The sequence below is a fragment of the Hevea brasiliensis genome, chromosome 4 (genome assembly GCF_030052815.1).
Source record: "Hevea brasiliensis isolate MT/VB/25A 57/8 chromosome 4, ASM3005281v1, whole genome shotgun sequence".
Lineage (NCBI taxonomy): Eukaryota > Viridiplantae > Streptophyta > Magnoliopsida > Malpighiales > Euphorbiaceae > Hevea > Hevea brasiliensis.
Window position 1 is genome coordinate 102,837,851 of NC_079496.1, and position 21,072 is coordinate 102,858,922.

The 21,072-nt window shown below is 35.3% G+C and overlaps 1 protein-coding gene across 14 annotated transcripts; it reads right to left on the reverse strand.

Moving 5' to 3' along the window:
* Window positions 1–567: 567 nt before the first annotated feature.
* On the reverse strand, window positions 568–20,839 carry LOC110668476 (protein ANTI-SILENCING 1). Of its 14 annotated transcripts, none has more exons than XM_058145773.1 (13): window positions 20,591–20,839; window positions 18,965–19,368; window positions 16,689–16,857; window positions 16,220–16,590; window positions 15,860–16,114; window positions 15,161–15,187; window positions 14,840–14,932; window positions 14,465–14,543; window positions 13,749–13,842; window positions 11,998–12,103; window positions 10,274–10,390; window positions 10,047–10,122; window positions 568–931 (listed from the first exon to the last, which is right to left on the reverse strand). In XM_058145773.1, the coding sequence occupies exons 2-12, from the start codon at window positions 19,307–19,309 to the stop codon at window positions 10,072–10,074; spliced, it is 1,707 nt and encodes a 568-aa protein (XP_058001756.1). In that variant the 5' UTR covers window positions 19,310–19,368; window positions 20,591–20,839; the 3' UTR covers window positions 568–931; window positions 10,047–10,071. The 14 variants fall into 14 exon arrangements, 11 of the variants coding, with proteins under 11 accessions (XP_058001756.1, XP_058001753.1, XP_058001754.1 ...); XM_058145770.1 differs by adding an exon at window positions 19,590–19,859 and having other exon boundaries at window positions 15,860–16,590; window positions 20,595–20,837; XM_058145771.1 differs by adding an exon at window positions 19,682–19,859 and having other exon boundaries at window positions 15,860–16,590; window positions 20,591–20,837.
* Window positions 20,840–21,072: the final 233 nt, after the last annotated feature.

A 21,072-nucleotide genomic window follows, 5' to 3' on the forward strand; every position in this document is an offset into this window, starting at 1 on the left:
ACATTTATATAGTAATAGATAAAGAAATTACAAAAATTTTAAATGTACTAAATTTTTTTTTGATAGTTATCCTTTTTAAAATACATGAATTAACTTAATTTTACTAAAATAAAATGATTAAATAGTAATATTTTTTAAAATACATAAATAAATTAATTAATTTTTTTAAAATAAATTAATTAATTTTTTTAAAATAAAATTAAATATTATTTTTAAAATAAAATTAAATATTATTTTTAAAATAAAATTAAATATTATTTTAAATAATATGAATAATGAAAAATTTAAAGAGACTAAATAGTTTAATGAAACTAATAAATAGTCTTTTCAAAATATTGAGATCAAATAATTAATTTCATTTAAATATAAAAACTTAACAATAATTTTTTCAAAAAATTAATATTTGCCGGACTACACCCTAAAACATTATAATCCATTTTCACTTAATTCACAACTGTTTAACGCGTTAGACACTTAGGTCATTAATGAGATGCAAAAGTATGTATAGATGCATGTGATGCACCTTACAAATACATAATTTAAGCAAACTCTGAAAGCCCAGAATCATAAACCGAAACTCTGATAACACTTAAAAATGTAATGGTTCAACCAAGGCAACGATATGAGAGAGAGAGAGAGAGAGAGAGAGAATGTGTTACAAAACTCCACCCTGATAAATGTAATTAGCCGTACTAATTACGCATTTACATCAATTATGGCAACACTCTAAAACAAAGCCACTAAAATCCATCCACATGTTACAACCAAAAAATTCCTTCGATCCCCAACGAAAGGAACAACAGCCTCAGGTACATTAGCATTCATTCTACTACTGCAAAAGGTTCCCGCCAAATGCCAAAACCCACCATCACAGGCTTTGAGTGCATGTGATCGAATTTGATCTCCTTGATGCCATCTGAGAAACCATTTCCTGAAAGTTGACAATGGCACAAAGCCATGAATATTGAAGTCGTGTATACAAGGATGAATGAGAGAAAAGGGGCAAAGAGAAGCAGCAAAAAGCTTTCATTTGGTTTTCACTGTTTTCCAAATTAAACATTACAACTTCGTAGAAATAATAAAAATTTCAAATTTATCTGAAACAATAAAAAGTCTAGCTTGGAACTTATCTGCGAAAAAATTCATCCATCAATAAAAAAAGATCAGTGCGTGAATGATATGAATCAACCAACAGGATTAGCCGTGAGAAGCAAGGGCCTGGCGTGTATACCAGAAGAAATTCTAGAAGAGCTGGAACTCGCATTGCTGACTTGGCAGAAACTTCTAGAAAGAATGAAACAGTCGAGGAAATGGTGGGGACTCCAGAGGGGAAGGAGAAAGTACAGCTGTTATGTTATGCATGAAACCAGGGGGGGAAGTTGTATAAGAAAGAAGTTATCAGCTAAATAAGGCATGAATTGAGTAGATTGCTCTTCCTCGGCAGAGTATTGGGCCAAGGATTCCCGTTTGGAATCACTTTTGATTATTTTCTGTAGTTTTCCTTTTGTTGCTGAATAGTGTATTGAGAGATTCTTTTCCAGAATTTGCGTTGAATTGTTGCTGAACTCTGTAATTTCCATGTGGAGTAGAAATTCAATAAAAATAGAGGCCCCATTTTAATAATTTTTCCCCTTCAAATTCCTAAACCTATCAATTTGGCCCAACCCTGCTGGTATTCCCTAATTCTTGTGAATGCAAAACACTAGAATAGATTCTCGAATTGACACGATAGAGGAATTTGTCGGCTGTTGAATGTGGCCTTTAGAAAATTCACTCAGATTGGGAGCAAACTGATAAGAAAGTTACTGGGCCATAAGATGAAGTGTCACAGAACCGCAAGAAGATTGATGTCATAGAGGGCTTACCACTCTCATCAAAGGCAAAGCAGTGCAGGGCAAGAGTAAAGTTGTTTCCCAAACTCCTCCGAGTTTACAGCTCAAGGAGAAACTTCTGCCACCCATACCATCATACTGCCAAATGAGCTTCACCTATCTGCCAAAAAGGTGGAGATGCCCTGTTTCAATAGAGAGGACACAATTGGTTGGCTAGCTCATGTTGACCAATATTTCACAATAAATCGCACTCTAACCGATATGAAGGTCCCTTTGGCTATTGTCTGCATGGAAGGTACCACCCTACACTGGGTTCAGTGGTTGAAACACCCTTGATATGACCTGGGAAAACCTCTTGCAAGAACTTCAACATTATGGCGGTGATGCTCTCACTAATCCATTTGAGCAATAAACAACCTTATCACCCTATAAACAAGTGCCCTAAGACACACCAAGCAATCATCGTTAGGGAGGATGAAGAGGTACCCCCATACATTAAAGGGGAATCTATCAATATTCCACCATCAAGCGGCATTCTTTCCAATGTTCATGAAGGCCATTTCACCCAATTGGACCTCCCTCTTTATTTTATTACAGGGATTTCCAGACCTTGCATTGTGAAATTCCATGGAATGTTGAATGGGAGATGGTTGGCTGTAATGATGGATAGTGGCGCTAGCCACAATTTCATTGGGTTTTTTCTTCAAGTATTATAGTGTCGCAGCCCGTGGTACAAACTGTGAGGGTGTAGAAGAAGGGCCCAAGACCTGACGTCCGGGGGCACGGCAATGAACTGATCCCACATCGAAATTTGAGACAGAGTTAGTAGTGCTTGTATTGGGAAGTCTTGATCAACTGAGTAGCGCACTTTTGTGTGTGAAAAGCCCAAGGGACAAATCTGTAAGGCTTATGGGGGCCAAAGTGGATAATACTATCCAGTAGGTCGGGCCTTACAATTTTGTATCAGAGCCAAGTCTCCTCTAGTACGATGTTGTTCGGGGGACGAACCAAGCGGAAGCTGGTGGGCCTATGGCAGCCCGTGGTACAAGCTGTGAGGGTGTAGAAGAAAGGCCCAAAACCCGACATCCGGGGGCATGGGAATGAACTGATCCCAAATCAGAATGGGAGACAGAGTTAATGGTTCTTATATTGGGAAGTCTTGGTCAATTGGGTAGCGCGCTTTTGGGTGTGAAAAGCCCAATGGGACAAATTCGTGAGGCTTACGGGGGTCAAAGCGAACAATACTATCCAGTCGGCCAAGCCTTACATATAGTCCAGTCTACACCTCCATTTGGTGTCAGGTTAGGTGATGGACACTAAGCTGAATCTAAGCGTATGTGTACTAATCTCAGCATAGACCTTGGCTCTTTGGAGGTTGACTACCGATTTTCATGTTTTTTCTCTTGAAGGGGTGCATGTTATTCTTAGGGTAGCAAGGTCCGGAACCTTGGGTGATGTGCAAGTCAATTGGTCCACCATGTCCATAAAATTCAACTATAAGGGCTCACAGGTCTCCTTATGCAGTGATCTTTCCATAACAAAGGCACCTATTTCTTTTTCACAGTTGAATAAATTGGTTGGAGTAGAATATTGTGGTATGTTATAGAACTCTTTGGCTAATATCGAACTTAACTTGGCTCATTCAAAGTTGGAACCAAACCAAGTAAACCAACTACGTGCCTTAGTGGAACAATATGACTCGATCTTTTTTGAGCCTACGGCCTTCCTCCCAAGCACTCAACTGATCACACAATTCCATTGCAACCTAGTATGGGTCCTATTAGTGTGGGTCCCAAGCACTCGATCACACTAAAACTTACAGATATATTATCATTAGCAAAAGGATGGAATTGAGAAAATGGTGAATGAAATGTTAACAGCCAGTATAATCTACCCTAGCTCCAACCTATTCACCAGTCTCGTTTTGCTTGTGCAGAAAAAAAAGACAATAGATAGACGATTTTGTGTCTACTATCATGCTTTCAATAAAATCACTATTCTAGACAAATATCATCCCGATCACAGGAGATGCTTGATAAAGTTCATGGGGCAGTGTATTTTTCTAAAATTGATCTCTGCTCCGACTATCATCAAATTCAAGTATGCCTAAGAGATACTTCTAACACAACATTTGGCAATCATTCCAAACATTACAAGTTTCTCATAATGCCCTTTATCCTCACCAACGCTCCGACTACTTTTCAAGCCACAATGAACAATCTCTTCTGCCCATTCCTTCATTAATTTGTGCTTGTCTTTTTTTATGACACATTAATTTATAGTGCCACTTGGCATGAATATATTTAGTCATAATTTTGTTGCCATTCAGAGAGGAGCTCATTCGACCAGCAGCAACTTCAATATTTGTTCTATTGGCCATGGCCTTGTTGGAATATCACTTGTCAGAACAAATCTCACATCGGCAGTGTACAAGAAAATTAAAAGGCATACAAGTGTTGGTAAACCAAACCAAAATGGCCTTTTAATTTAGGCTATTTTGAAGATGGGGAGCCCAATTCAACATTTAGACTGCCAGCTTGAAATTTACACTCTTCTGTGTATAAGAAAATTAAAGGGCATATAAATGTTAGCAAACCAAACCAAAATGGCTTAGTCTCAAGCCCATTTTGGTGATGGGGAGCCCATTCTCAAGCCTAATTCAACATGTAGCCTACCATTTTAATATTTACACTTTTGGGTCCCTAATTCTCAACATGCACAAACCATTAACGGCGTGCACAGATTCCTCAATCTTACAGGTTACTGTCAATGCTTTATCCGTTATTATGACAAGATAACTCAACCCTTGACTCAAATGTTGCGAAAGGAGCACACTTCTCATTTTAATTGGAAGTACAAGAGCACAATGCCTTTGAATGCTTGCAACAGGCAATCAAATATGCTCTCGTATTAACAGTGTTGGATTTCACAAAGACCTTTTACTCACCAATAAGATGCTTCGAATAAGGGCTTGGATGAAGAAAGAAAAACAAACCATTGCATATTACAATAAACCCTTATCTGCAACTTCATGGACTAAATCTACTTAGGAAAAGGAACTTTGGCTCTAGTTCTTGCAATTCACCATTAGCGGCCTTATTTGATTGGGCAACGGTTTGTCGTTCATACAGACCAATGCACCCCTTTGGTATCTCCTTCAATAGCCTATCTCAACACCAACTCAACAAAACTGGTAAGCCAAGCTTTTGGGATATGACTTTGAAATTGTTTACAAGTTGGGTTCAACAAATCAAGCAACATATGCACTATCCCATTATGGAGAGGACTTAGAATGTACTGTAATTTCCATGACCACATGAATTGATTTGGCCAATTTGGATACAGAAACACATAATGATCCTCAATTGAGTAGGATAGGACAAGATTTCAAGAGAGATCCTCACTCTCATCCCTTTTACATGTCGAGTCAACATCGTCTTTTCTGAAGGGTTGTTCAGAGCTTCTTTCCAAAGCTCTTAGAGGAATTTCACTCCACTCCAATTGGCAATCATTCTAGTGCATACCACACCTATCATCGCCTCACTTGGAATCTGTACTGGAAGAGTATGATGAAGAGTGTCCAACATTTTGTTGCAGAATGCTTGGTACATCAACAACGCATATAAGACCATGAGCCCTATTTGTTTTTAAAGGCCAATTCCCATTCCAATAGCAATTTGGGATGACATATGCACGGATTTTATTGCCAAGCCTAAATTTGATGGCTTCAATTGCATTTTGGTGGTTGTTGATCATTTATCTAAATGCGGTCACTTTCCCTTACACCATCCATTCACTGCCAAATCAGTTGTCGAGCTCTTTGTAAAGGAAAAAGTGTTACTTCATGGTCTACTAACTCTATTGATAAGACCCACTGTTCCTCAGCAATTTTTAGACGGAATTATTTTGTCTCAATGGCACTAAACTAAAGATGAATGCTGCATATAATCCCAAAACGAATGGCCAAACGAAAGTCCTCAATTGATGCTTGGAGTGCTTCACCACAGAGCAACCAAAACAATGGAGTCGATGGCTTGCATGGGCCCAGTATTGGTACAACACAAGCTATCACACCGCAGTTGGTATGACCCTATTTCAGGTCATCTATGGACAACCCTCACCTACTCTTTACTCATTTTCTCCTTAATGAGACCAAAGTTGAAGCTGTGATACAAACAATACTGGTAAGGGATGAGATCCCTTGGCAACTCAAATACAACCTCACTCATGCCCAACAATGCATGATAAAATTTGATAATGCAAGCAGCCAAGATGTCACATTCGAAGTTGGTGATGCTATTTTCCTAAAATTTCATCCACCCAAACAAAATTCTTTGCACTCTCGAGTCACTCCTAAATTGATTGCTTGTTATTTAGTAGTTTGCCCTAGAGCATATTATTTAGTATGTATCTTGTACATATTTTATTAATAAAATGCAATTTTACTTTTCCGTTTACATAATGTATTTATGTATAACAGAAAAGGTCCATTGATATTTTGTTAGAAATTTTATTCTTAAGTTGTTAAGAATATGAGTGACAGTATTTCTAACACAAAGTATCATAAATTGGTTCATAATCGAGAAAACTTCACACAGGACATAACTTATCCAGAAAGATTGTATTCATGTTTGTTCTCAAGATATTTATATGAGATATAAATAAGATGAAATTGTGAGTCTCATACAATATAACAAACATGATAGCCACTTATACATGATAAGTAGGCCAAACCAGTGACGCATATAACAAGCACATGAAATTTATTCTTGTCAATGCATTGTCATATATCATATCAGTGCATATAATCTTTAGACCTAAGATAACACAGTTATCTTGTATATAGGTGGTTTGAGTTTGATACTGCTTTCATACTTATACTGTGTATGGGTATATGGGCATATATTGGCTCCTACTAGTTAAATATGGAGATAGGTGTTGATCAAGATGAAATCTGTTACCCTAAGTAAATAGGGATAAAATCCTATGTTCATTTAATTGTTCTTAATGTTTCAAGCTCCTGGCCAGGTCAGACAAATTTAGTCAGAAAAGAGTTTCTGACAAGAAAATCTAATTAATCAAGAACTGAAATTAAAAAGAGAACATAATATTCATAGCAAATGGGGTTTGACATAAACCATGACTCCATCTCGAATTGAGATTTTATAACAGAGAGATTCTAGTGCATGGTAACATATTATTAAAAGTTCATTTAAGGTATTCTTTATTACTGATTGGGTGGCCATGGCACGCTATGCTGGGTGTCAACCATGGTCTATGAGATGCCTAAAATGATTTAGAGAAATCATTTATTGTAAGAAAGAGTTCTGATGATATTAAGAGTTAATATCATATCTCATTGCCAATTAGTGATGAACCTAGTGAGTCACACACATACACAAGATAATCACCAAGTAAAATGTGAGTTAATTGATTAATTAAAGAGTTTAATTAATTAATTAAATAAGTTTGGTTTGCAATAAGATTGCAAAATCCCTAGCATGACTTGAAACCAAATCTAGGTTATTGGATGTATAGCATAAGTTAAATTTACATTTAAAGTGTTTAAATATGAATTTAATTGTGAGAAATTAATTAATGGATATTAATTAATTGATTTATATTTGATATAAATTGATTAGAAGAGGAGAAATAATGATTTTGGATTGAGAACTCAAAATTACAACATAAGGGTAATTTGGTCATTCACATGGTGACATGTGGCACCATGAGATGGTGACACATGGCATCATATAAACTTGTCATTTGTCTTCCTATCATATAAGATGATCAAAGTCAAGATTAAGTCTAGCTTTGACACTTAGCTTAATGTGATTGAGTCAATTAAAAAAAATAAGATGCAATGAGATGACATGTGGCAAGGAATTTAAGTGATGACCTAATTATAAAAGGAAAAAGAAATGAAGAAATAAAATAATTTTCAGCCTAGCCTCTCAAGTGTGGCGGCACTTCTTCCTCTCCCTCTCCTCTTCATCTTTTCTCATCAATTCAAAGAGAATTGCCCAAATTTTTTTGAATTAAATTGCTAGAAATTATTTCTAGTGTCCTATACACATCTACAATCTCTCTAAAGGAAAAAACCCAATTTGTGATTAGTTGACAACGCTTGAGAAGCAAGATTGGGGGCTGCCATTAGTGATATTGGTGTGGACAAGCTAGAGGGACAACATTTGAGGTCCTAGGTGCTTTCTAAAGGTGTCAATCACATCCATATTGCGTCAAAGAGATTAGTGCTCAAACTCCTCTTTTAAATTAGGGTTTAAATAAATTAATTTGTTAATTCACAATCTTGAATGGCAAACATAGATCCTAATACATATTAAAAGTGTTTTAATATGCAATTGAGCATTAAAATTAATTAGGCACATAATGGATGTGGCATGACATATGAAACCCTAAAAGAAATTTTTGAAATTCAATGCTCTAATGAACAAATCACTATGCTTCCGCTCCTTCAATTTGGACCATTTTAAATTACTGCTAAGTGATCAGTGGCATATCATGTGCATCTGCCACTTGACGCTAAAAACCACCTAGTTTTTCATGTCTCCTCGTTAAAGAAAGTAGTTGGTCAATATCCCGCTATTAGTAATTTGCCAAAGAATATGGTTGTCGACAAAGATATGATTGAGCCTAAAGAAATTGTTGACGAACATATTTACAATGATGGTACAAACTCTTAAATCACAATTTTTGGTTTGCTGGAAGGGGAAGCCATTAGATGAGGCAACATGGTTAGATTTTGTGGACTTTCAAAATCAATTTCCCACATTTAGCCTCAAGGACAAGGCTGCTTTTAAAGGGGATGGCAATCATATGAATCCACCAACAGGATTGGGCCTTGAGAAGCAGGGGCCTGGTGTATTGACTGTGTATACCAGAAGAAATCATAGAAAAGTTGGAGCTAGTATTGCTGACTTGGCAAACACTCCTAGAAGGAAACAATTAGAGGAAATTGTGGGGACTCAAGAGGGGAAGGTCAAAATAGAGTTGTTACCAATGGGGCTACCATACTGAATCAAACTTATATTCACTATTTTGATTCGGTTCTGGTTTTTTATCAAGAACCAAACCAAAATTGAACCAGAATCGAACTGAAGAACTAATTTTATACATAAGTTTTTTAGATATATTTTATAATTTCAATAAAAGTATTGAGTATTTATATGTAATTAATATTGTAATACATACATAATTTATCTTTAATTATAGGTGCATATAATTTAATATTATCCTTTATTTTTCTCACTTTTTTAAATAATTTGTCTTAAATACATTAAATCATCTTGTAATTCTTAATTATATGACTAAATCCCATATTAATCATATAATATATTTTCTAATTCTTAATTATATATGTTTCTTTTAGTTAAAAACTGTATAATTAAGAAATATGCAAAAGATAATATAATATTCTTATTAAGAAATATATTTTTGATATTAGTATTGTTATTTTAATGTTACTATCATTATTTTTATTGTTGTTTTCATATTAGAAATTCAAGATTGTATTTTTCTATTTTAAAATGAATACAACAATGTTGTAGTTTTAGGTGTAAAAATAGATATTTGAAATGAAATTAGAATCAAAATTGCAATCAAAATGGAATCAAAACTAGAACCAAAACCAGAACCAAAACCCAAGTTTGGTTCCAACTATGGTTCCTAAAAGTCAAAGAACTGAAGGTTTGGTTCTGGTTCCAATTCTTAGCTAGAACCGTACCAAAACCAGAACTGAACACCCTTAGTTACAATGTGATGCATGGGAGTTGGGGGGAGGCAGGAGGAGAGGAAGTCATATAAGAAAGAAGTTGTCAACTGAACAAGGCATGAATCAAGTAGCTTGTTTTTCTTTGACAGAGTGTTGGGCCAAGGATTCCCATTTGGAATTCCTTTTGATTATTTTCTTTTGTCTTTGAATATTGTATTAAGCGATTCTTTTCCAGAATTTGTGTTGAATTGTTGCTGAACTCAATAAGTTCCATTTGGAGTAGAATTCAATACAAATACAGCTCTCATTTCTTAATTTTTCACTTCAAATTCCTAACTCTATCAGTGAACAAATTTAAATGAAAATAGATCTTGTCAAAACAGTGGAATAAGATCATAGCGTGAAACAACCATAGAAACTGTGCAGAACAAAGGCAACTAACATATGCAAGAAACAATAAAATGACAAATGGAATTACTTACCATGAAGAACAGAAAACACTTCAGTTCATTTGGACTTCAAATTTGCCTTTAGTTTTCTCAACTCTTGCCCTTGTTGCTATAAAAAAAATAAAAATAAATAAAAAAAAAGACCCAATTCAGCATTAGACCGGATAGGGAAAAGAGCAGGTTAAATATTGACAAACAAATGTCAGCAACAATATACCATGAGATTAAGACAACAAGAAAAACTATTCAGAGTTTCAGACCTTGTACAATTTTGTCCATTCCAAATCTACTCTTTCTTGCAACAAGCGCCAATCCATGGCCATATCATACTCTATCGTATTGGGCTGAGAGCAATGTGAAGTAGAGACTGCTTCTTTCTGCACAACAGAAAGTACATTAATATGGCGGGAGAAACATTAGGGTAAATTGCATAAAAAAAAATCCCATGTTTTGACAAAATAAGCAGTTCCCTATGCTTTTAAAAGTGAACTAAATAATCCTCCACTTCCGAAATATATTCACTTTAAACCTTCCATTGCATTTTAACCACTCAGCCTTCTAAGTAAAATGACTTTTTAGTCCAAAAGAAATAGTCCATTGCCTTCTAAATGAAACAATATATTAATTCCTCGGCTTTTAACTTTAAAAGGGATTTGAAAGCCATTTTATTTGAGAACTCAAGAACTAAAATGTTGTTAAAATAAAATCTTAAGAAAAAAAACAATACGATATTTTAGTATAAGGTCTAAAAGGCAATGAAATTAAAAGTAGAAAACCATTTGATTCACTTTAAAAACACAGAAACTTAAGTGTGTATTTTGACAAATCTCATTGGATTAATATAAATTACCCACACCAACAAAGGATGACCCGGTTCACGAAGCATCCCAAACTTGTGGACTCTAGAGAGGGTTGACAGACGTAGCCTTACCTCTGCTTTGCAGAGAGGTTATTTCTGTGACTCAAACCCATGACCTCCAAGTCACAAATGGAGTAGCTTTACCATTATACCAAATCCATCCCCAAAATTACCACCAACAACTCACAAAAAAAAAAAAAAAAAAAAAAACTGTAGTACAAAAAAGTATTTTGTCAAAATCTCGACACGTGGTAGAAATTTACACACAGACACACAAAAAGTTAAACATGTTTTTCTGCATAAATGTGTGTCAAGACTCCAATAGCAAGATCCACATTAAAGAGAGAGAAACGCAAGAAGGCAAGCCCCCTTGCCTTGCTACTAAACACAAACTTGAATTTTTGGGCCAAGCGGTTTTACATTCATTTTCCTTGAGTTGCAACAACCAAGGACACGCACATCAAGTCCCACATGCTTTATGCATAATGCGTGTTAAAACTCCAATAGCACGTTCCCACATTCAAGGTAAAGTGAAATGCAATACGGCAAGCCTACTTGCTGAGACACTTGAACTTAGGGACCAAGTGGTTTTACGTCCATTTTCCTTAATGTTGCAAGCCCCAAGAAGGAGCATTGGGCTAGAGTCCTGACAAAGCTAACCCATGAGGACCACAACTAAGTGGAATTTGGAAGGCCCATAGGGTGAAGCATAGTATTCTTATTTGATTTTGTATCTACAAAAGCCCTCTGGGGAAGTCCTCGCTAGATCATAGCATAACGAGCACATTGCAAGCTGAATGGGAAGAGAATGTAACACCCCAAGTCTAGCATGGAAATGGGACTATTTTGGCTTACAAGAACTACTGGTAACCACAAAAAGGTATTTTGCTTAGACCCAATCCATCATGGTCTAAGAAACATATTTGCATGTGGGGCCCACAAGTTTTGTTTGTGGATCCCACGTTTTTTGTGTTCTTGGTCCATAATGGAACCAGTTTGAGCAAGAATTTTTCCGACAAAAAGTTTGACTTAGTGGGCCATATGGTTAGGTCTAGTTTTGTCCAATTACTAGCCAATGCTTGAACTTCATGTGCGTGCAAGGACGAGGGTGAGAGTCAAATTTACCATCTCCCGTTGCATTTGGAGTCTAAGTTTATCGATATAGATATGACCAAAAAATGTTGACGGCTTTCCAGGTAATCTAAGAGTTGCAATGCTGCCAACCAGAGGCCTACAAATAAAAATTATTTACTATCAAATAAACAAGGAAGGAAAAGAAGAAGAGCAAAGGTTTCAAATATTGAGAAAAATCACAAAGCATATAAAAAAGAGAATAATAATAAAAATAACAATAATACATCATGATCCATGGAAGCTAGCCAATAAGATCAAAATAAGAACTTCAAAGTTCTATTTGGCTAATTGGTAATGTGAACGTTAAAGATATCATACAAGTACGAGAACTTGATCCTAGATGATGGCATATGCTCAAATTCAACCAATTGGAGCCTGGAAAATGAGTAGCATGGATGCCAAATAAATCCATTCCAATTATTTAAAGCTACTAGACAAGCTCAACCACCCATAGATGAAATTGCCATCATTATAATATTGGCATATTGCGTATGCTAGTCATGAAGGAAAATTTCTTAAATGTGCACCTAAGGTGCGCAATGTGTTGGCCCTAGCCCCTATACAAGGGTCAGTGAGGCCCTAGCAGTAGCACCTCCAAAAGGGCCAATGAGGAACTGCAAACAAGTTCACGCAAGGCAACCTCCAATAAGCAAATGCTTTTTGGACATAAGCATGGGCATTCTACTCTAGACCAAAAGAAAGATGCACCTCAAAAGCTTCCATTTTCGATGAGCTCCCAGCTAGTCTGCAACCACCGCTAGACTTGAAATTTCTCAACAATAACAATTAAGCCTTAATCCCAAACTAGTTGTGGAAGGCTATATGAATCTTTTTTCGCCATTCAACTCTGTTAAACACCGGGTCCACATTAATATCCAAAACTAGACTTGAAATTTCTCGATCCACAAAAATCTGATGTCAACATACCATGAAGTCACTAGTAATGCCATGATCATTGTAGCCAAAAAATCACCAAATATACCAAACTACCGCCATTGGAATTGTTGATTGCCAATAGTGCTGTTAAAATACACACTCCTCAAATCTCATCCTGTCTAGAGCAGAGTCCCTTCTCCCCCTTCTTTAGCTTTACTATACATCTAAATTTTTCTTTTTAAATAGCAATATTGAAACTATTGCTAAAATATTTTACCTGAACAAAAAAAGACAAATATGGTCTTGTAAAATTGTGTTATGTATAGTCATTGTTAATGGTACTATGTTTTGGAGTTCTCAAAGCAATGATAAAAACAAGTGATAAGATCAATATTTTTGTCAAGACTGTGTTCTTTTTTTCCCATGATTAGATTGCGTAACTTTACAATGATACTTTAAAGATTGTTATCTTCAATCAATTTCGTTAAATCATGCTAATATATTACTTCATTGCAAAATTTTGGCCTTAATTTTGGATTTCTCTAGATTTTTCCCTTTTTTGGCATTCGACTTCTCTCAAGCGGGCAACTACACTTCATGAATTACACTTATGTTGTAGGATCTCTTTGCACAACACTACACCTTGCGCCTTCAATAACTATGCACAAGGGAGATCGTAAGATATCCTTATGGAGCTTCTACCTTGGTATTAATCAAAGAGCAAGAATGCAATACAGAGAAATGGGCAACACTAGTAAAATTTTTACTATAATGCTTGTCTACCATAGAATTAGAATGACTGAGCAAGAAATGTGTTGATCCCAATTATTTGATCTCAAGCACCGCTACAGAATTAAGTTGCATACCTCCCATTTGATAGCAAAAGGCAACTTTCATCTAATTTCGTAAGAGCAATTTTAGCGGCTTCACTTGTTTTGAATATAACAAAAGCTTGACCTGCATCATAGAGAAAATAGCATGTCATAAATTTAGAAATAGGTAAAAATCATGTCCTTTTTTGCTTTCATTAAGGGCGACCAGAATTCAGTTAAAACCCAAAAAAAGGCCAAAAGAAGAATTCAGTTCAAACCAAAAAAATCAACTAATCAAAGTTAATTTGGAAATTTAATTAGGTTTTTCAGTAATTCGGTTCAGTTCAGTTTTTGGTCTTAAGAATTCAATTTATTCGGTTAGGTTTTATGCGGAAACCAAACCGAATAGTTTTTTTAATTTATTATGATTAACTTTAAAAATAGGAAATATAATTGAAATTAAGTAAGAAAGGAGTCCAAAATAAAGTCCAAAAAAAGCCCATGATGAAGCTCAAATCGAACCAAACTTTTTGGTCTGCTAAAATTTCAGTGTGTTTCAGTTCAATTATCTCCCTAGGTTTATTCAATTTTTTAAATTTCAGACCAAACAAAAAAACCGACCAATTCTTACCCTCAGCTTTCATTTAGAAACAAGATAAGGCATGTAAATAAACATGAAACTGCCAACCCATAACCCTTCAATGAAAAGCCACAGCTTGTTTAACAAATTTAATAATTTGAGAAGAATATTTGATACTTGTCATGTGTACCAGAATGTGGGCTAGAAAATGCAGTTCGTTGTATCATCTTTGCTGTGCAGTTTTCCTTGAAAGCATGCCAAACAATATCCTGATTCATAGCAATTAAATTTTATATAAGAGATTTTTCTCCCATTTTTTCCCCTTAAAACAAACAACGCAAATGGCAGGCAGAACTTCTAAGTTGGAAAAAGCACAGCAGGGAACTGCATACTCAGAAGTATTAAACACAAGAAAAAAGAAAGGGGATGGGGGCTGTGCAAGAAAGAATGAAGAATAACTGCAGTCATCCACTGTACGACAAGGAAACTGCATTTGCAACTTGAAACCACAAAAAAAGAAAAAGGGTCATCCATAAAAGAACTTATCTTCCAGAATGAATATTACCTCCACTTCTGCCGAAGTATAAGAAGGATCCAAATTTTGAAGCAAGACAAGCCTTCCTTCTGCATGTGCATTTTGCATTCTTTCCTCCCAAGGCTGGAAAATATATACAGCACAATTCAAAAATTAGTCCAAAGTATCTCACTCAATTTCTTTGTACAATGACATCAACATTCCAGTGAAGAAAATCGCGTAAGTGCTGGTCCTTGCATGCTCATTCTCTCACACACAGACACACAGAAACACCAATGATAAATATGAAGTTAAAAGCTGTTGACAAACATAAATAATTAAACCAATGAAAATCTTAGAAACAATACTCACAGGTCTCTTAAACCATTTGCTTTTATCCTGTCAACATAAGAATGACAAAAAACAAGTTAAGTACTTATATCATCTGCATCAGAACTATAGCATCAATGAAGAAAATGCAAGAGTTATAGGCACTAATGACACAATCAAAACAGGGATTACAATGTGCAGAATCAAGGCAGATGCCACCGCAAATCAGTGAGCACAATCTTTATTTTATACAGGAATTGAAGTTACCTAGGATAGAGGAAAATTTAGGCTAAACCAAACACCAAACCTTCGAATGCCCCCCAATTTAAAGCACAATTGCAAACAAGTATGCCATTCTTGTGGTTGAAAAAAGGAAAGTTAATGATGTTTGGTGGGATGCAATATAGGGACAGCTTTTGATGAGCTAAGCTCAGACAAATTGTACACAACTACATATATAAAATCAGCTTTGGCCCCACCCCAGGGAGTCCATTAATGCGAGTATTCTACTCAAACCAGAGAGCAAGGCACTTTTCAAACCTTCCTCTTATATTTTCACAGGAACCAAAAAAATTCAATAAAGTTCATATACATACACCTTTGATATTCTGTTCACTGTTCAGAGCACTTAAATATTCACTTCTGTGTAAACAAGATTATAACACCCAGTTATTTGACAAATGACATTACATAGAAACAACAAATTATAAAGCAAAAAAATATCTCAGCAGTGTAACTTACAGCTTCTGGTCTTCGAGTGACTTCCACTTTTTGATTTGCAGTTTTGCTCACATTTGAAGCCTCCCTAGGAGATTCTTCAAGCAATTTGCCATTTGCAAGTTCTGTAAGCTTCTCATCAAGCTTTGGTTTCTTTGAAGAGATATTCTCAGTCCAATGGGGATCCTTTGTGAGTTTACGTTTAGATTTTTCTTCAGAAGCAGTGGCTGTTCGATTTACAGCCTTGACATCACTGCCACCAGAATCAAGATTTAATTTCTGCACAATTTTCTTTCTGTCATCAGATGCTTTCAAAGAATCATCAAGTTTTGCTTGCTTAGATGGCCTATCACTAGATCTACCAGAATCCATTGTAGCTTTTACCTTCTTCTCAGCTTGAAACTCAATGGCAGGAACTTTAACTGCCTTACTTTCACCCCTAACAGGATCACCTTTAGACCTCGAAGAGATCTTGTCATTAGACATGCTTTCCTGTCTAGCTTTTTTGGCCATTTCACCCAACTCTACACCTAAATTAGATGCATGCTTCTCTCCTAATGAGGACTTCTGTTTAACCAATGAAGGTGTCAGATGTGCAATTTTTTCATTGTCAGATGCTGAACTGACATTAGAATCAGGCAATGCATTCTTGTCTGCTGCTACATCAGCAACTGCAGCATTTGCAGTGGTATTATCGTTTGAATCAGGAACAGCATTGGATTTCTGAATACTTACTCTGTTAAGTAGAAACTTAACTGCAACAATTACAGACATACAGAAAACTTAGCAATCAACAATTAACCAACTAAATGCTACCCAAAAACATGAGCATCCACAGTCAAATAACACATACTGTCAATTGCAGCAATTTTATCATCTATCTTATCCAAGATAACACGGCGCCCAACATCAAAGGTACGGTAAAATATGAAGTCAGCCATTTCAAGTTCTTCGTTCGAGGGCTGTGGATTTCTGCTGTCCTTTGAAATGCAAACGACATTACATTTTCCAGCAATTGTTTCCTGAGTTAACGGATGGAAAATTAGCAACTCAATAGCCTAGCTTATACTAGGCACCTCCACGTACACTAAATACATTAAGCACACAAATCAGTAGCTCAAGGCACTACAAAAGTAAAATCAATTTATTACTGCTTAAAACATACAAGCAGGTGGATGTTTGTTTGCAATTCAGTCAAAAACATCCACAACAATATACAAAGACCAATGCAATTACAAATACTTACAAAAAAAAATTTGCACTAAATTTACATATGAATTATAGATATATATCAAATTACCAAGTCTCAAGGATTTCTAATTGTGAAAGGCATATGCAAAAGTTAAATTGGTTAAGCCATATGCAAATTTTTCCTGATTCTGGAAGCCATAATCAAAGAGTTGGCATTGCTAGCTCTAAAACCTTCTCAAAAGAATCATCAATTTAACTATTATTAAACAGACTTTTTCATTATGGACAAATGTCCAAGTTTCCGACTCATCTGTTTTTAGGAGATCTTCCATTGCATTGAAAACACCCAAACATGCATAATATCAGCTGTGTCCAACAGGAACATCAAATATAAGCAAAGGGTCCAGGTAAGACAGCCCATAAAATGCCTGAGTGGCTCATGCATTTTCTGTCTAAAAATATCAATTCCAACAGGAAAATAAATAGGAGAGGAAGTCAATAAATTTAATCCCCCCCCCCCCCCCAAAAAAAAAAAGTAGTATAGGAAATCAAAATTACAAAAATTTTGTTGGAAACCCATTCATTGCCCCCCAAAAATAAGTTATTATTTACATTTTTTATAAGAAATAAATAATATCATGCATATGTAACAAAATTATAATATATATATATATATATATGTTGTTGCTAATTTGTAGTAAATTTAAATCACATTTTAATTTTTGCTAATAAGTATGTGAAAATAAATTTTACATGAAAATGTTTAAACCTAGCTAATTGCATTTGGTCAATTTATAAATTTATTGTATTTACTTTTTATTTAAATTTATGTGGTTTTATTGGACATAATATTTTATAGTTTTTTTTAAATAAAAGTAATATTAATGATATGATATTCTCAAAAAAAAAAAATGATATAATGCTTACACATGATCTTTATTGGCACCCCATGAAAATATAAACCAAGCTCCAATATGCAAGAGAAAAATTAGGGATATAAAGAAATTAAATATTACAAGGGGAAAAAAATGCAAGAGCCACCCATGACAGCTTTTCTCAACACCAGAACTGAGAACTTCATAAATGGATATATAGATACTACAATGAGCTCAAAAGACACTAAGAATCTCATTCACAAAACCTTCTCAAAATTACAAAGCTTCCATCTAGAAGCCTCATAATGACCTTTTAGACAGTCAAATTTCAACTTAATTCTAACTCAAAAATATATCAGGAAGTGTATGAACAACTGCTTATAGACATAGTACACAAAGCAAAAAAATTTATAACATTTGACATTTCCAAGGAACCAGTAAACTCTTTCAAATATTTAGTATCTCTGGTTTATAACAATTACAACCACAGGATTAAACCATTAAAACAATGCAGATGCACGCTTTTCAAGGGTATCATGAGTAATATACAACGATCACATGACATAATATATGACCACTAATCAAAATTCTAGAACTTGATAAGCCACATGTACCCATCATATACATCAAGTAGATCACATGACATAATATATGACCATATGGACTATGGATGAGATATTGAAGTTGACCCCTCATCAAGCCCATTACATTCACCTTAAAATTATCAACTTGTAATCATTAGTGCATGTACATGTACATGCACAAGAAATCATACACAGGCAGCTTCCATAGTTCTCTTTTCCCAAAAACAATGACATTTGATTATCTATCTGCCACATTCCTAACTCTTTAACTAATTAACTCATTTATGGCCTGCAAAGTTCCTTCCTTAAGAAGAAAGCCAAGCGTGCAATACAATACTTGCTGTGTCTGCATGTACAGAATTTATTACAAACAGTATATGAAACTAGACTCAGACATGTAATTGCTGCAGATAACAGAGAAAAACAGCATTCTACCAAAAAGTCAAAAAGCTCAAAATAAGGTATCAAAATATAATTACCAAAGGATTAACATTTGCAAGGCCTGCACCTTCACCAGATGCCAAAAACAATTCATTCTCCAAAGTCTTGTCATCTTCAAGAAAATTTGATATCTCACAAGGGCGGAAGAACCACAAAATTTTTATTTTCTTCGTCTTATCAGAATTCTCCCATATCTTTATAAGTTTCCCAATGTAAGGCTCAGCCTCACATTCCGCATAGACATAAACAGAATCATAAAGTTCATACTCCACATCATCATAAGTAAAAGATTCATAAAATTGTACATCCTTCTTTTTCCCACCAATTCCTCTTTTTTTACCCCACTTGAACCCAATGCTCTCAATTTCGTTGGCCTGTACCATACTCTGATATGATATGTCTTCCGATTATAGTATTCAGTAGAGTGTTTCAGAAAGGAAACCTAAAAAATTCAAAGGGGAAAAAGGTGCAATTAGTTTCCCCCCCTAAAAATAAGGAATAGAGCTGTGCTATTTGCAATTAACATGATCCTGAAAAATAGCACTGCTTTACATTATAGAGACAAGGAAAAATTATAGTCGAAGAAGCACATATCACTTGTGGTTGGGCACTATAGAGCAATCAAACCCATAAAAAGTAATGTCGGGAAACAAATGAACTAACTGTGAATCGTAGGAGTGTCCAATCAGTAAGATCAGTTCCACCTAAAAACCAAAAACCTGAAAGACTATAAATGGAAACCAAACTGAACCAACCAAAATAACAGAAGAACTGAACTTGTTCAGTTTGTTTAGCACAGAATGCCATAGCCCATAAACAATGTCGTTCCACCTGACTTCCCTAAGGCTCCAGTGCTCAACGCCTCTGCCCAACCACACGCAGTACCTATTTGCCTAACCTATACCCCAATCCAACAATTCCAGCAGCTTGAAGCTAACAAATTTCACAAAATCAAAATTAAAAAAATTAACATTTAATCATTTAATCCCACAGAAAACCACAAAATTAACAAAATCTATCAATTCCAAAAAGTCAATTTCAAAACTAAATCAATCAACAACAAATAAGAAATATTCAACCAACCAAAGTCTCCAAAACAGATTACAAGAAATTTCAAAACTGAAAAATGACACCCAGGTGCAGATTGCAGAAGCAAAACTGAAGAACTGGAAAATGGGTGAGACTGTGAAAGGCAGATGAGGCTTGATTCTTGAGGTCGAGGAAGAAAACAGAGAGGAGAGAACGAGGGTGAGGTTGAGTCGCAGAGTTGGGAATGGGACTTGAGGTTGGGGATTTTTATTTTAACACACGGATAAAATGGCACAAATATACACCAATGCCCTCGAAACCCTAATTTCATTAGCAATACGTATTGATAAAAATTGGCATCAAAAATTTTGGGCAACACTACAAAAACCCTCACTCTCTTTATTTCATGGGTACACTTAAAAAATAGAAGGAATCCAAATGAACTTAAAAAATAAAAAGAATCCAAATGAAAAAGCAACTACTTGATTTCCCCAAACTTCACATAGCCATCAAATCAACTACGGCTTTGAAGAAAATACTTTTCTTTTCAAAAAAAAACCTGAATCCAAATGATTTTCCAGAGAAACAAACAAGGCCGTTTTAATGCTACCGCAGGAAGAGTTCAGGAACAGTACAAACGTTGTCAACAGAGGGATGAACTTTGCAATTTCAAAGAGCGTAGTGAGGCCATGTCTCCGAAGAAACCCTAGCAATGAGCGCGTTAAGTACTTTCGTTTCGTGTTCCGGCTATGTTTCCGGCTTTTCTGCTCTTAACTTGTTTGATTTGGGCAAGTGAATCAGTTGTGGATGGCGCCCTATCTCCCTCCCCACAAACTTGGGGAAAATAATTATATCAATTTAAGCAAATGTTTCAGGAACGGATTCATATCGGTGGCCCGAGGCCCGCCAGGCCATATGTTTTGGGGCTCAAAATGCAACGAAAGCCGTGCGTTATCCGGGCTGCCTGTGCCTTTGTTTTTTAAGTGTTTAAATATATTTTTTACATTTTCACAAAAAAAAAGTTGTATATAATGAGTTATTGTCTGTATGTCTATATAATTTATAAATATTTGAAGGAAAATATTGAAATTTTTTAAAATATTTTTCATAATTTTTA

Coding starts and splice junctions, on each gene's coding strand:
- LOC110668476 (XM_058145770.1), bottom strand. CDS start 19,309: ATGGTACAGGCCAACGAAATTGAGAGCATTGGGTTCAAGTGGGGTAAA. Junction 14,933..15,160: donor GCAAATGGTTTAAGAGACCT/GTGAGTATTGTT, acceptor TATATTTTCCAG/CCTTGGGAGGAAAGAATGCA. Junction 10,123..10,273: donor AATGGACAAAATTGTACAAG/GTCTGAAACTCT, acceptor TTTTTTTTATAG/CAACAAGGGCAAGAGTTGAG.